This window comes from Zootermopsis nevadensis, unplaced genomic scaffold (assembly GCF_977971745.1).
Source record: "Zootermopsis nevadensis isolate Lab colony 2312 unplaced genomic scaffold, Znev_1.0 Znev_ptg000004l, whole genome shotgun sequence".
Classification (NCBI taxonomy): domain Eukaryota; kingdom Metazoa; phylum Arthropoda; class Insecta; order Blattodea; family Termopsidae; genus Zootermopsis; species Zootermopsis nevadensis.
Genome location: NW_028259136.1, coordinates 465,974 through 478,976, shown reverse-complemented (window position 1 = coordinate 478,976; position 13,003 = coordinate 465,974). Strand labels below are relative to the sequence as shown.

The 13,003-nt window shown below is 33.7% G+C and overlaps 1 protein-coding gene across 7 annotated transcripts in view; it reads right to left on the bottom strand.

The window, feature by feature from the left end:
- Nucleotides 1–4,462: 4,462 nt before the first annotated feature.
- LOC110837561 (uncharacterized) overlaps nucleotides 4,463–13,003 on the bottom strand; it is a 38,904-nt gene continuing 30,363 nt past the window's right edge. For all 7 annotated transcript variants that reach the window (XM_022079809.2, XM_022079813.2, XM_022079810.2 and 4 more), the window contains exons 10-11: nucleotides 10,366–10,730; nucleotides 4,463–8,397 (exon numbers count right to left, since the gene is read on the bottom strand). In XM_022079809.2, the coding sequence (XP_021935501.1) occupies nucleotides 8,345–8,397; nucleotides 10,366–10,730 (418 nt within the window). In that variant the 3' untranslated portion in view covers nucleotides 4,463–8,344. The remainder of the gene's footprint in view (nucleotides 8,398–10,365; nucleotides 10,731–13,003) is intronic.

Below are 13,003 nucleotides of genomic sequence, written 5' to 3'. Positions count from 1 at the left end.
TAAGAATGCTGACTTCAGACAGATACTGATTTGACAATATCAGAAGAATTTGGTACTTTATTTTATAAAAATGGTGACAATTGATGAAACAGGAGTTCACCCATGGGGCCATACTGAACATGGTCAAGTGGGTAACAACCATACTTTGTATTCTGGATGTGCTTGGTCCAAATACCAGTTTGACGTTTTCATGGTTTTCTCAGACCTGCCAGGTAATTGTCAAGTTAGTAACTTACATTAGGCCATGACCACTTCCACATATTTTATGATTCATTTCACTAATTATCCTATGAACTGATTCCATGTGATATGAGCTTATTAATGGATCATGAAGTAAATAAAGAATACCATTGTAATCTGAAAATTAAACAAACCATGGGGTGGGAGTGAGAGGGACCCTCATTGCAACTTATATTTCAGGCCCAGATATCTTCTAATAAGATTATGGCATGTGTCCTGGAACTGCAAGAAACACTGATTAATCTTGTACTGCCACAGTGAAAGACCTTAGTGATACCATCAAGCAAAAATTATCATATCAGGAGGTGGCAAGTTCCCCTTTCAGAGGTTGGTTTCTGCCACCAACAGCTAGGCGAACAGATAGTAAGAGATAAGTAACAACCTGACATGGCTGATAGCCCAAGAAAGTTTTATTAAGTCCCATTACTTTCAATCAGACCTTGTATCTTAAGTGATATACAGACCAAGAATGAGAATACTATATGCGGCTTCTAATAAATGATACCTTATTCATTAGTGGCTTCACTTATCTCCTTTCTTCCCCACCACCACATACTAATCCTTCCAGGGACATCTCCATTTTGCTCTTCTCTGAAAACAAATTGTCATTCACTGAAATAAGATATAAAACATATAGTAGTTAAATATGTGCACATACTAATCAGAACTCATGAATGTATGTTTCAATCATATTTTCATATTTGTCTGTAGCCTGTATAGTTCATTTTCAATGTGAGCCTTCCTTAGTGTCTCTGTCAATGGACTGTCCAGTGACAGAGACTAGCACTATCTAAGGGACCCAACAGAGTAGGTACCTCTCACCTGAAGACAGAGACAGACCAGCCTCCGAAACATCGTGGGTTTTAAAAAATAGATGATGGAAAGAGTCCTGACAATGAATAATTTTAAGTGTACTGATTATATACATATATTTATTTTCACAGTCTATACACAAACTTATTTAAAATAATGTTGTTAAAATATTATAACATTTACAGTATAAAGTATATTATGTTATATTTTTGGCGCTCCTTTATCGTAGTATGACATTACATTATTCAGCGCTTTTATTTTTGAACGACATGTTTCGATGTTTTATGACATGACGTAGGATACATCACAAATACAACTTGGTATGTTTTTCATTATATATTTACAATCATATTAATATTTATTTATTTCCTATGTCAATTCCATACTCATTTGCATAATAACACTTGGAAATTAATTCCACAGATAATGAACGTCTGAATACAGACACCAGATCATTATGAAGACAGAAAATTCTACAAACATACTAAAAGATCAATAAATGCAATGCATCAATATGTATAATAGTTTTTAAAATAATATAAATTGATAAACCTGAAGATGATGTTATAAAACATCGAAACATGTCGTTCAAAAATAAAAGCGCTGAATAATGTAATGTCGTACTACGATAAAGGAGCGCCAAAAATATAACATAATATACTTTATACTGTAAATATTATAATATTTTAACAACATTATTTTAAATAAGTTTGTGTATAGACTGTGAAAATAAATATATGTATTTGATTCAACACAAACATGACGCACTTAAGATACAAATTGTACTGATTATGTATTAATTAACCAAGATCTCCTTCCTCATAATTCAGCAAAGGCATATGCATTAAGTTTATCTGCTGTCCATATGGTGAAGTTCAACAATAATTTTTTAATTTTATAGTATGATAAACAGCACTTTCTAAATTTCATATTGTGATTTTAACAAACATGTAACAGAAAAATGCTCTTTCAACTTTGATGATTATTAGTTTTTAGTTGTGTAAAATTGTCATTTTGCAGCCAGTGGTAGACATATTAAATGTGGTAAAGGGCTACTTGTTAATGCTACACAATAGTTTAATTACATACTATATAATGAAGAAGGCTGTCTTCTGGGTTGTTGCACCATGTAGTCTGGTAGAAGTTTAGGATGGAGGCAGCATGGACCTCTGAAACATCAGTAAACTTCTACCAGACTACATGCCGCAACAACCCAGAAGACAGCCATCTTCAAACTCACGGCCATGAAAACCTCAAATCCTACATACCATACAATGCCTCAAAAACAAACACATTGGGCTAAACGTTTAAACTATTGCAGTCACAGTCTTATAATTTCTGCCACATGGAAATCATGCAAAGTTAAAAAGGGGAGGGACTGCACTTTCCAGATTCTTTTCTTATAATATTTGAAAGAATAAGAGAATCACAAAATTTTCCAAAGAGCATGATTTCAATTGGCATCAGTTTCAAAAATGTAAAAAACTTTGTCTATGAGAAACTTCAATTTCGTACAACAGACTTTGCCATTTCAAGACCTCTGCTTTCACCTTCATTACCTCTGGCGTATTTTCTAGCCAATAACAATTTTTGGGTTTCTGAAAGTACATATTAATTCAATTTCCGTGAGGGCATGCTTACAAAATAAGCATAAAATGATCAAGAAAGATTTTTTTTAATCTTTCAGCCCAAAGACATGATTTGCTACAAAACTCATGATTCCTTGAGGTACTACATAGTTGCATGTCTCCAATCTCACCTGCGTAAAACGGAACAGATCCAGTGAACATAAAGATTGTGGGATAAAATGGGAGATTCAATAACACTGAAGATGGCTGCTGATTTAAAATGGGATGTACAGTAGCAGTTAAGAAGGCTGCTATATTTGTCAGATTTTAATATACACAATCATAACTACAACTCAGACAACTTTTAAGTATGTCTGAGAAGGATGTTCACCACGTTAAACAGCAGATGAACATGCTTCATGCAGTCAGCTCAATACCCACTGCCAATTAGTTGTTTTGGTAAAAGAATGCTGACCTCCAATTCAGATGTGTCCATGTAACATTGTGCGCTTGCATAAGATGATTTCAACGTCCCTACCCAACAACTTTCTTTCATGACACCCACCTCAAATTTGATCCCACTGAACCTCTTCTGCATTAATGAATCTCCCATTTCTACCATTTTTAGCCTCTTTGCTACCATCCATCTTCAAATTTTATCTCAAGTCATCATAGTTACTGAATCTCATTTAAATGTTTCTTTATAGTTTCCCAATGGGCTGAAGGTTTGCTAATCCTTCCCATTTTAATCAACAGCTTTCTTCAGCTTGTCTGGTTGCTGAAAGATAGAAACCATATCACTAGACTTGATCAACAGACTTGCCACAAGGAATTTACCAGTACTTTTATGCATCAAATAAAATAGCTCGAGAGAACTTATGATAAAATGGCAATAAACAATAAAATCATACACGTAAATACTTTCAATTACCACTGAAATGAAATGAAAGCAGCAACAAAATACACTTGGGTTGACCACAAAACAGACATTTTAAAAGAACTAAAAACAAAAATTTGAAACTTATACCAGACAACATGATGATGCAACCCAGAAGACACCCATCTTCATACTCACCACCATGAGAACCTTAAATCCTACAATGATAGTCATCTTTACTGCCATTTCCCATTTTACCTGAACATTCTGTTCACAGACAGCCCTTTCTCTTCAGGATCATTGAATCTCTCAATTTATTCATTGCCACTACTCCATTTGGTGTACAGGGGTCATGTAATTCTTGTCAGTATAGTACCACAAGTAATCATGTCATGCACGTATTTACGTTAGTCCATACGAGCTCATCATATCTTTTAATGCTTTTGGGAGGTGGATAATGAAACCTTGACCATCAATTCACTTGCTGACCAGGCCAAAAATTCAAAATTGATATTTTGGAAAACCTGTTCACATCAATGTACTGGATGAGACTTTTTAAGTGTGCTGTGAATCAATGAGGTTTCTTATTACATAGCTCTCATGTTTTTGCACTGACTATACTTTACATTGCCTTTGCAAGAAATTTGTATTTCAGCAGAAGAGTAATAATTTGTTTTTTCTAAATGCCAAAAGAAGATATGTTCTGAAGGATTCTGACAATGGTGTAGAACAACCTGGATTGTTGGGTTTTTGGACTTTGTCCACTGTCTGGTGTTATAAAATTACTCAGTGTATTGAGGACTGGATCTGCCCTCATCTTCAAGTGTGAAGGGGAAGGGCACCTAATCTGTGGGGTGTTAGGAGCTAGCTCTCCATACCAGAAGGGCAGATCCCTTCTTTATTGTTGACCAGTATTTGGGAACTATTAACTTGGAACAGTAAAAAAGTAATAATGTAACATATATTAAGAGTAACATAATAATTGTTCTTTCTTCTATTAACAGATCACTACAGCTACAAGTGAGGTACAATAACTGATTCCACATTTTCTTTAAATGACTTCATTTGACTCCAAAGCTACAATAGTAATAATGACAATGTTTTGTTTCCATTGTTGTATGTACTAAAATACAAAGAAGCCTATAATAGATGGGAATTTCTGTACAATATACATTTTGTTTTGTTTAGAAACTAGTTCTCAGTGAAATTATGTACAACATTATTTACAAATTATTTCACAAGACTTACATTATTTTATATATATATTTATAATATAATCGATCAATAATAGAACTGTGATAATATAATAATGGTATCTTAAAAAAACTCCGGTGAAAATGCACATGCATCCATAGCCCCGACTTCTGACATTTGGCAGAGGTTCAGTTAAAAGTAAAAATGCACCAATTTCCCACAATGCCACTTGAATGAAGAAAAAATTCACAGATTATATATATATATTAACATATGGTTGTGGTTTTACTTTACTAGTGTTCAATGAGTTCACATAAAACAAGCATAAATTCTCACACACACACGCACTCATACAAAGAATAACAACAACAACAACAATAATAATATTAATCTGGAGTGAGAAAATGGATCACAACTCGAGACTGGGAGGAATATTTTTCCAACCTGCAAAAGATAAAAGGATGGGACACATGGCTTTGTTTCAAAATTATATCAGTTAAAATTAACATATTCATAACTGCACAAATTTTCACATTTCCTTTGTAGTATATATACATAAAATCTAGTAGATCTAATTAATCAAAATTAAATCAACCATACACAGCTGATAGCTAATTACATATTTACCTAAAAAACAACTTCTATATACATGTCATCACTTCTAGAGACTGTGTCTTAATAATATTTTGTACAAAGTTTATATATTAATGATAAAAATGATGATAATACCCAATGGTCACACAAAGGCTTTTAACAAAAACAAGCAGAGGAATAGAAAATCCATAAACTCATTTCATATCTAGATGTTAAGTAATCTGTTAGCATTTCCAGGGAAGTTTCAATGAAGTTTTAATTTACATGTGTTTTAAGACCATAAATTCAAAATTGCAAATTTAATTTAAAAAGCTGACCATTTATAAAAACACATGTCCTTGATGAATTTGTTCATAATGTCAGTTCCTTTTCAATTAAAGACAAAATAAATTATTCCCAACAGCATAATACAATTTCAAGGGTACAAGGAAAGAAGGTTAATAATGCTTATGATACTAAAATATTTTAAAACTAATTACTTCCTGTCTTCTTGAATCAGTATGAAATAAGCAATGACTTGTTCTATTCTCTGATAAACCATGTGTGTTCATTGGAAATATTAAACACAAATTATAGAAATCCAAGAGGGTGAATAAGCTACAAGCACACAACACAATGTCTCATCCCCAAGTATGCAAACATGTACATTCACAACACAACTCATGCATGCCATAAGTTACGTTTCTTCTTCCAAGAAATGAGAAACATATATATACATAAAATCTTTGCCGTAGTCCACCACAGACGATAACATTTTTATCGCAAACAAACCTCAATATCTCCTTTAATTTTCACCTCCATTCAATGGCAGGGAAATAGTTCCAGAAAAAAGAAATTTCTTAAAATTCAAACACTCCTGTGACTACTTTGTGTTGCAGTATGCATTCATACCACTAGAGTGAAAAATTAAATATAATGTATCTTGTACTGGCCATGATAATACACTAATTATGCCACCAACCCTCTAAACCACAAACCTACATTAAAAGGTTGAAAGTAAAATTTAACAGTTATTGTAACTTTAACATTCACACCTGAACACAGATATTTCAATACTCTGTTGATAACCCTTCAAAAGAAAACACAAATCCATTCCCCTAACAATTATGTAAGTTCTTCATCAGAATAAAAAAAAACCTCATCTGATATCTGTCAATCATAACAAAACAAGTAACACAGTAACACTCTTTTCTTATGCAACATGATATGCAAACAGAAAATTAACGTCTTGGACCAAATCAGACAACACTACCTAACCCTTCTGAAATCAGATGAAAAAGAATGGAGAGTTAAATTACCATTTACCAAATGGTAATGAAACAATAGAAGTTGCATTCAAGTGACTGGAATGAAGCCAACAATGAGGTATAAATAGAACATACACAACTCCCATTGCAGTCTTTCATCTATATTCCTTCAAGACTGATCTTCCTCAGTTACTATGTTCTAGAGCTTTGTCCATCTACAAGTTTTTGTTTTGAATGAAGTTCAGAAACATTCAAACTTAGATGTCTCCAAGCCACATAGCTTTGCATGCCAGCAACCATATATAAAAACTTTTGGTTACAACATTAAAATCAAATCCTACAGGAAATACTAAACCAATGACTAAACTGATGTCACTAGCAATTTGTACAATGTCCAAGAACCTTCCACATACAATACATCACATTGGGATATAATAATCGGCGGTGACGGTGTCTCTGATCTCTTTGCAACAGCATAATCTTCAGTAAATATTTGACATAAAAGAGATTTTTGTAGTAATATTAATATATTAATCACTCCAATTTCTATACTTTTATATAGATTTGGCATTCATGTTTAATCCCGATCCATGACAGTAAAACAGTAAATTTAATTTACCATTCTTTCTTCATGTTACAGACAACTCACTGCAAATTGCAAAGGTATGAGACAATACACCTTAGATGAAGATATAAAAAAAGAAACTGATCTTTACAATCCATCTTTGTAATATGGCAGCAACAAGTTATTTTAGCACTTATATTCACCACTTCCTATGTGAATTTCATATATAATGAAGGTTAATGTAACTGGTTGTTCCATGTAAAATTACAAGAAATGTTCAGAAACTTAACTACATGCCAGCCACATGTTCTTATGGCTTATTTATTATAATGTACTTCAAATTGTCCATTAAAATATACTGCATGCTCCATATCACCTACATATAAAGGATAGGAATATTGTGAGGAAATAAAATATCAGGATAACAAGTAGATGATTTTCAGTTCTATAAAATTTCTGAGAAAATAAAATTTGAACGAGCAACAAATTAAATGGTGGCTCATGCTACAGTTTACTGTGTACCTGCTTGTGTACCATTTTCACTTTGCTTCAAGCAGACAGTGAAGAACATACCAAAATATTTGGAAGAAATACCATCTTTGTGGCCAGCAAAGCTACTCTCTCTCTCTCTCTGGTTGAGGACATTACTTTGAAGGCCTACTACATACCATCTTACAATGATTTTTAAAATCCCTGAAAAATTCAAAAGGCACTTTAACCCAAGAATTTCCATTTCCAACACCTGAGTTAATCTCAAGTCCTTGATTGTGCCAGTATAATCTACCTCCAACTTTCATTATACTTGCTTGAAAAATTATTAAAATTACAGATGAAAAAAATTTAATATGAAAACAAATTATATATCCATTTAATATATACTATTCCTTACAATGCATAATCTTATGAACAATACTTCTCATGGTACCACAAATTAAATGTACACAGATACTGTAGTTTTAATCAGCCAACTTGAAGTAACATTTGATCTTATATGCAACTCCACACTTATTACTGAACACCTGGCAATAGGTTTCTAAGATACTTTTAAATCACTGTATCTATATTACACTCAAAAGTGACAGAAGTAGGGATATTGCCAAATTTCATCATGGTATGTGTGGTCTCAAATATTATCACAAATCAAGTTGACTTGTTTGTCATTTCCATAAGCTTCATCCTGTACAACATTAATTTCCTGTTTTTCTTGTTCTTCTTGTTGGTTCTGCCAACCAGCAATAGCGTGTGGTCACTTGCCATCACGGGAAGCTCTTCTTCGCTTGTTTGAAACCCCATCTAGTTCTGAAGAGAGGTAATTTCACATCAGTATCACAGAAATTTATGCAAATAATACAATGGCAAAATTGCTAGTAACATTTATAGTAATGGTACTATACAAATTACAGCAGCTTTGGTCCATGGTCCTATTATTTCTGCTCCTTGCTCTAACCTTAATTGTAACATAAACTAATTTGTATCTATCTGTTTTATGCCATGGCAAGTGGTGACCTAACTTGCAACACATTTTCCTGTGCCAAGAACAGTACTTGGTTTCAAATTAAATGGCTGATTACTACAACATAAATCCACCTACTACCAATGTTTTTTTTCTGGGCTGTGATGCAGTGTGGACTCAGGTAGGTATCAATGCTTCTGATAAATATACTGTCTCCAGGTGCATGGTTAAAACCCTGAAGCCATACAAGTCCATACAGTGTCACAACCCAGAAGAATATTAACATCTTCACTGCCATAAAAACTTTAAATCCCCAACCTATCACCACTGGACTATTTGCCAGTAATTCTGGTACCATGAACACATCACGTCTCTATATATGAATTAATCAGAATAAAAAAAGTGATAGTGGAACCACGGTTCCGGAGAATTTGACGTAAATACGTCTTTACGGAAAGGAAGTTTATATATTGGCTTTATTCTAAATATTTCCTTTATACATGCTTTACAATTGAGATAAGTTTGATTAAGACATTGCCTAATCAACTTGAATTAGTTACGCTTAAAATGGATCTGTGGTAGCTGAATGTAAAGTAATGTAATGTAAGGTAAGGTAATGTAATGTTTTATAGGTAACAACAATGCCGAGTAAACAGATGACGTTTCCTAGGTAACAAAAATGCTTGAATGCTTAACTTGAATTAGTTACGCTAAAGATGGGTCTGTGGTAGATGAATGTAATGTAAAGTAATGTATTTTAATGTAATGTAATGTTTCCTAGGTAACAACAATGCTAAGTAAACAGATGACGTTTCCTAGGTAACAATAATGCCGAGTAAACAGATGACGTTTCCTAGGTAACATATCAATGAAGTTTCCCTTTTTCGTAACACATTTTTGCCGAATGACCCTTCCTTATAGAAGTATTTACGTCAAAAAGCTCTTCATCACAATGAAGTTTGTTAGTAGCTTGACAATCTATTACAAGTCTCCCTCATTCATTCACTTTCTTTCTTCTTTCCACTACCAAAAACTGGATAGTAACCTCTTACTTTGGGTACAGATGTGTATGTATGTGCTGCTTCTCATGAGTGGGGTAATTATCAGCACTTTTAAAACCAGTGAGGCAATCTAGGCAAGCTGCTGTCAGGAGCCTGACATCACAACAATGCATCCTAATTTGCATAACATTTCTATAATTTTTCCTGAATTTCTGTTAGCAATGTGTGCACTTCTTTGATAGACTTCTTCTAGATACCATGTACTTTTAGCAGTAGGAATTTACAACCTAGATGGCATGCAAATGCATAAATATCAAAGTTAAATGGACGCCAAGACGAGATGGAGGACTAAAGCAGTACTTTCATCAATGTTCAGATAAACGAGGAATTTGCAACAGTAATGCTGACATGAATGAAAATAACTGAAAATAGTGAGTATGTAGTTAGAAGTGAAAAAGCAATAGTGACAATACACTGTCAGCAGCAAAAGACCATGTTTCCAAACCACATGGTGAACCACATTTCAAATATGGATCTCATTTTGTTTTATATATATATAACTATCCTTTATGTAGATGGAGATTGAGTTTAGGCAATACTTGTTTAATGCCACATACAGTCCGACAGTAGTTCTCCAGCAATTGACCTACGAGAGTCCTGTCAACTGTGTATATTTGTTTATAAAAGGGTTGGAATACTAGTGAATTCACTTTCTGGAAGATACAAATAATCATTGATGCTTTCACAGCATGATTTATCCTGGAACTAAGTTAACCATGATCCACAATTAAATAAGCATTGCATTCTGCTCACCTGTGGTGGTTCCACCACTTCTTGTTTTTCGCCGAGTACTGACGTCAGTGTCATGTGTAATTCTGTTTGCTCCACCTCTGGTACTGATGTTACTTCCCCCTACAGCAGTTTGCCTGTTAGTGGCAGTGGTCACTGTATTGGGTGGTGGTGAACCTTGGGTAGATTTTAACCCAGAGCTAGAGGCTGGACCTGGGTTGGTTTGGCGGACAGATCGGCGTTGTTGTTGCTGCTGATTGTGCTGCTGTTGTTGATTCTGATGTGACTGCTGCTGAGGAGATGGTCCTACACTGATGCTACTATGCTTACTAACTGCACCCAACCGATGGTTTGAACGAGAATTCCAAGCACTATTGCTATTGTTATTCCTGAAAAAGACCCCAAAATATAAAATCAAAATAAAATTAAACACAAACACAACCAAAAGTGAAAATCATATAAATGCACATATTTTATACACAAATTTCATGCAGCAGAGTTCTTAGTGAGAAGATTAGAAAGGCTATCTTTTATGGAACACAAAGGTTCATGAAAGTGCTGATGACAGCCACTGGAACCAGTCCTGGGTCAGATGAATCCAGCCCTCACCCTCAATCTTAAGATGCATCTTAATATCACCCTCCCACCTATTCCCTGGTCTCCCAAATTGTCTCTTCTCTCCACATTTCCCAACACATATACTCTGTATGTGTTTCATATTTCTCCATGTACAGTATATCCCACTCATCTCATCCTTAATTTAAGGTTGCTCTCCCACTGTTGCAACCAAATCCTAGAAACTGATCAGTTGCGGGAAGAAAGAAAGAAAGAAAGAAAGAAAAACAACAACAACCAGTTATATCAGATGCTTGCACAGTGAAGTCACCAAATGAGTAACAAACAAGAAATAAGAAACCAGCTCTTTCAACTGCACTCAACTGTGGTTGTAAAGATCACTAAAACTAAAGTTTCAATCATGTCAGTGGTAAAGGTATTATACAAATGATGGAACAGTTGCAATCAAAAAGAACTGTACATCATGTATTACCATTCTCATGCAATTGGTTGTGTCAATGGGACAGCAGCTTAACTACTTAATACAGAAGGCAAGAAGGATAAGATTGGCATAACATGTTCTTTTTCAGTAAATTAATTTGATACAACAAACAAGCCAATTCCAACACAGTGAATAATGAACATAATTTTGCTGAAAAATTGTTAATAATAAATTCATTTATGCACTTGATGTTTTCTATCTGCTTAACAATTAAAATCAGGTGATAACTGCATTTACTAACTGCATTAACATTCAATAACTCTGCATTCTGCCCAATTTGTGTTCGAGATTTTTGTATGAATGATTCTCAAAGAAAACAGCAATTATTTGCCTAAACAGCATTAACTAACTGAACCTTATAATGGAGATACGGTTATTTTTGATTTAAGAACTGAATTTTTACATTATTTAGATGAACTTCAGCTTCAAAGGGTTAACAGACATACAAAATTTTACATAAATGTTAAACATTACACCATCCAGATAACTATTAATGCATTTCTAGGTCTTCATTACAAACCCCAGCTTCATGTTTCATACACTTTGTGTCTAGGCTGTAAATTTCACCACAAAATAAGTAGTTATTGAAGTTGCATAAGATGTCTACAACCTTGTCAACCTATTACATGGATTCACAATTAAAATTCAGGTAATTAATAATTTTGAACTGAATACATGCTGTAATATTACAGGTAGAAAGAACAGCACTTCAAGCACAACACACCGCATAACATACAGACAGAACAAATACAACAACTTTGTGCAGAAATACAATATAACAGATATTGCACATAGAGTTAATTAAAGACAGGAGACTTTCCATAACATAAACCACATATTATGAAAAATAAAAGATGGTATAACTGTATGCTAAGATTCTGTTTTAATCTTAATAACTAATTTATTCAAATTTAGGATATAACAGTTGTAGTACATGAGATGTAATAAGTTTGATGCAACACGACTCAACATTTACAAACAAGCATAACTGCAGATACACATAATGAACATAAAGATGACATTTTAAGTTTAAAAAGTATTAAATTTCAGTGTTTCATTACTTTGTGTGAAATATATAGTTTGAAAGACACAACATGATTGATGCACATAACTGGATTATAAAAACATTTAGAAATGTATTAACAGTTGTGATGGCTGAGTGATGTTTATATTATAATGCATTTCCAAGAGCACAACAGAATGCTCCAGTACAAGATAACAAAATACTTTTATTTCATCATACATTTATTTGTAAGAATTCAGAGTTAACATCTTTCTTAATGTTATATTTCTATCTATGCTGGAATATGGATTATAAGAGACCTGCAGCAGTGATAAATAACCAGTGCAGTTGAGTCCACTTTATCTTAATACACAATCATTAGAGATGTGTAAATATTACAATTTTGAATTCAATCAATCTGACCTTCAAATGAAGACAAGTTCACTTCACAAATAAGTGTACCGCATACTGCTGCCACAAGACGAAAAAGAAAATACTGGGGAGTGCACAGTAAATACGAGAAATTTGTGGCCTGATAGCTCTATTAACATGACTGTGTATCTGACTAGAAATCAATGCAAACAGAAGGCATGTCAAATGCC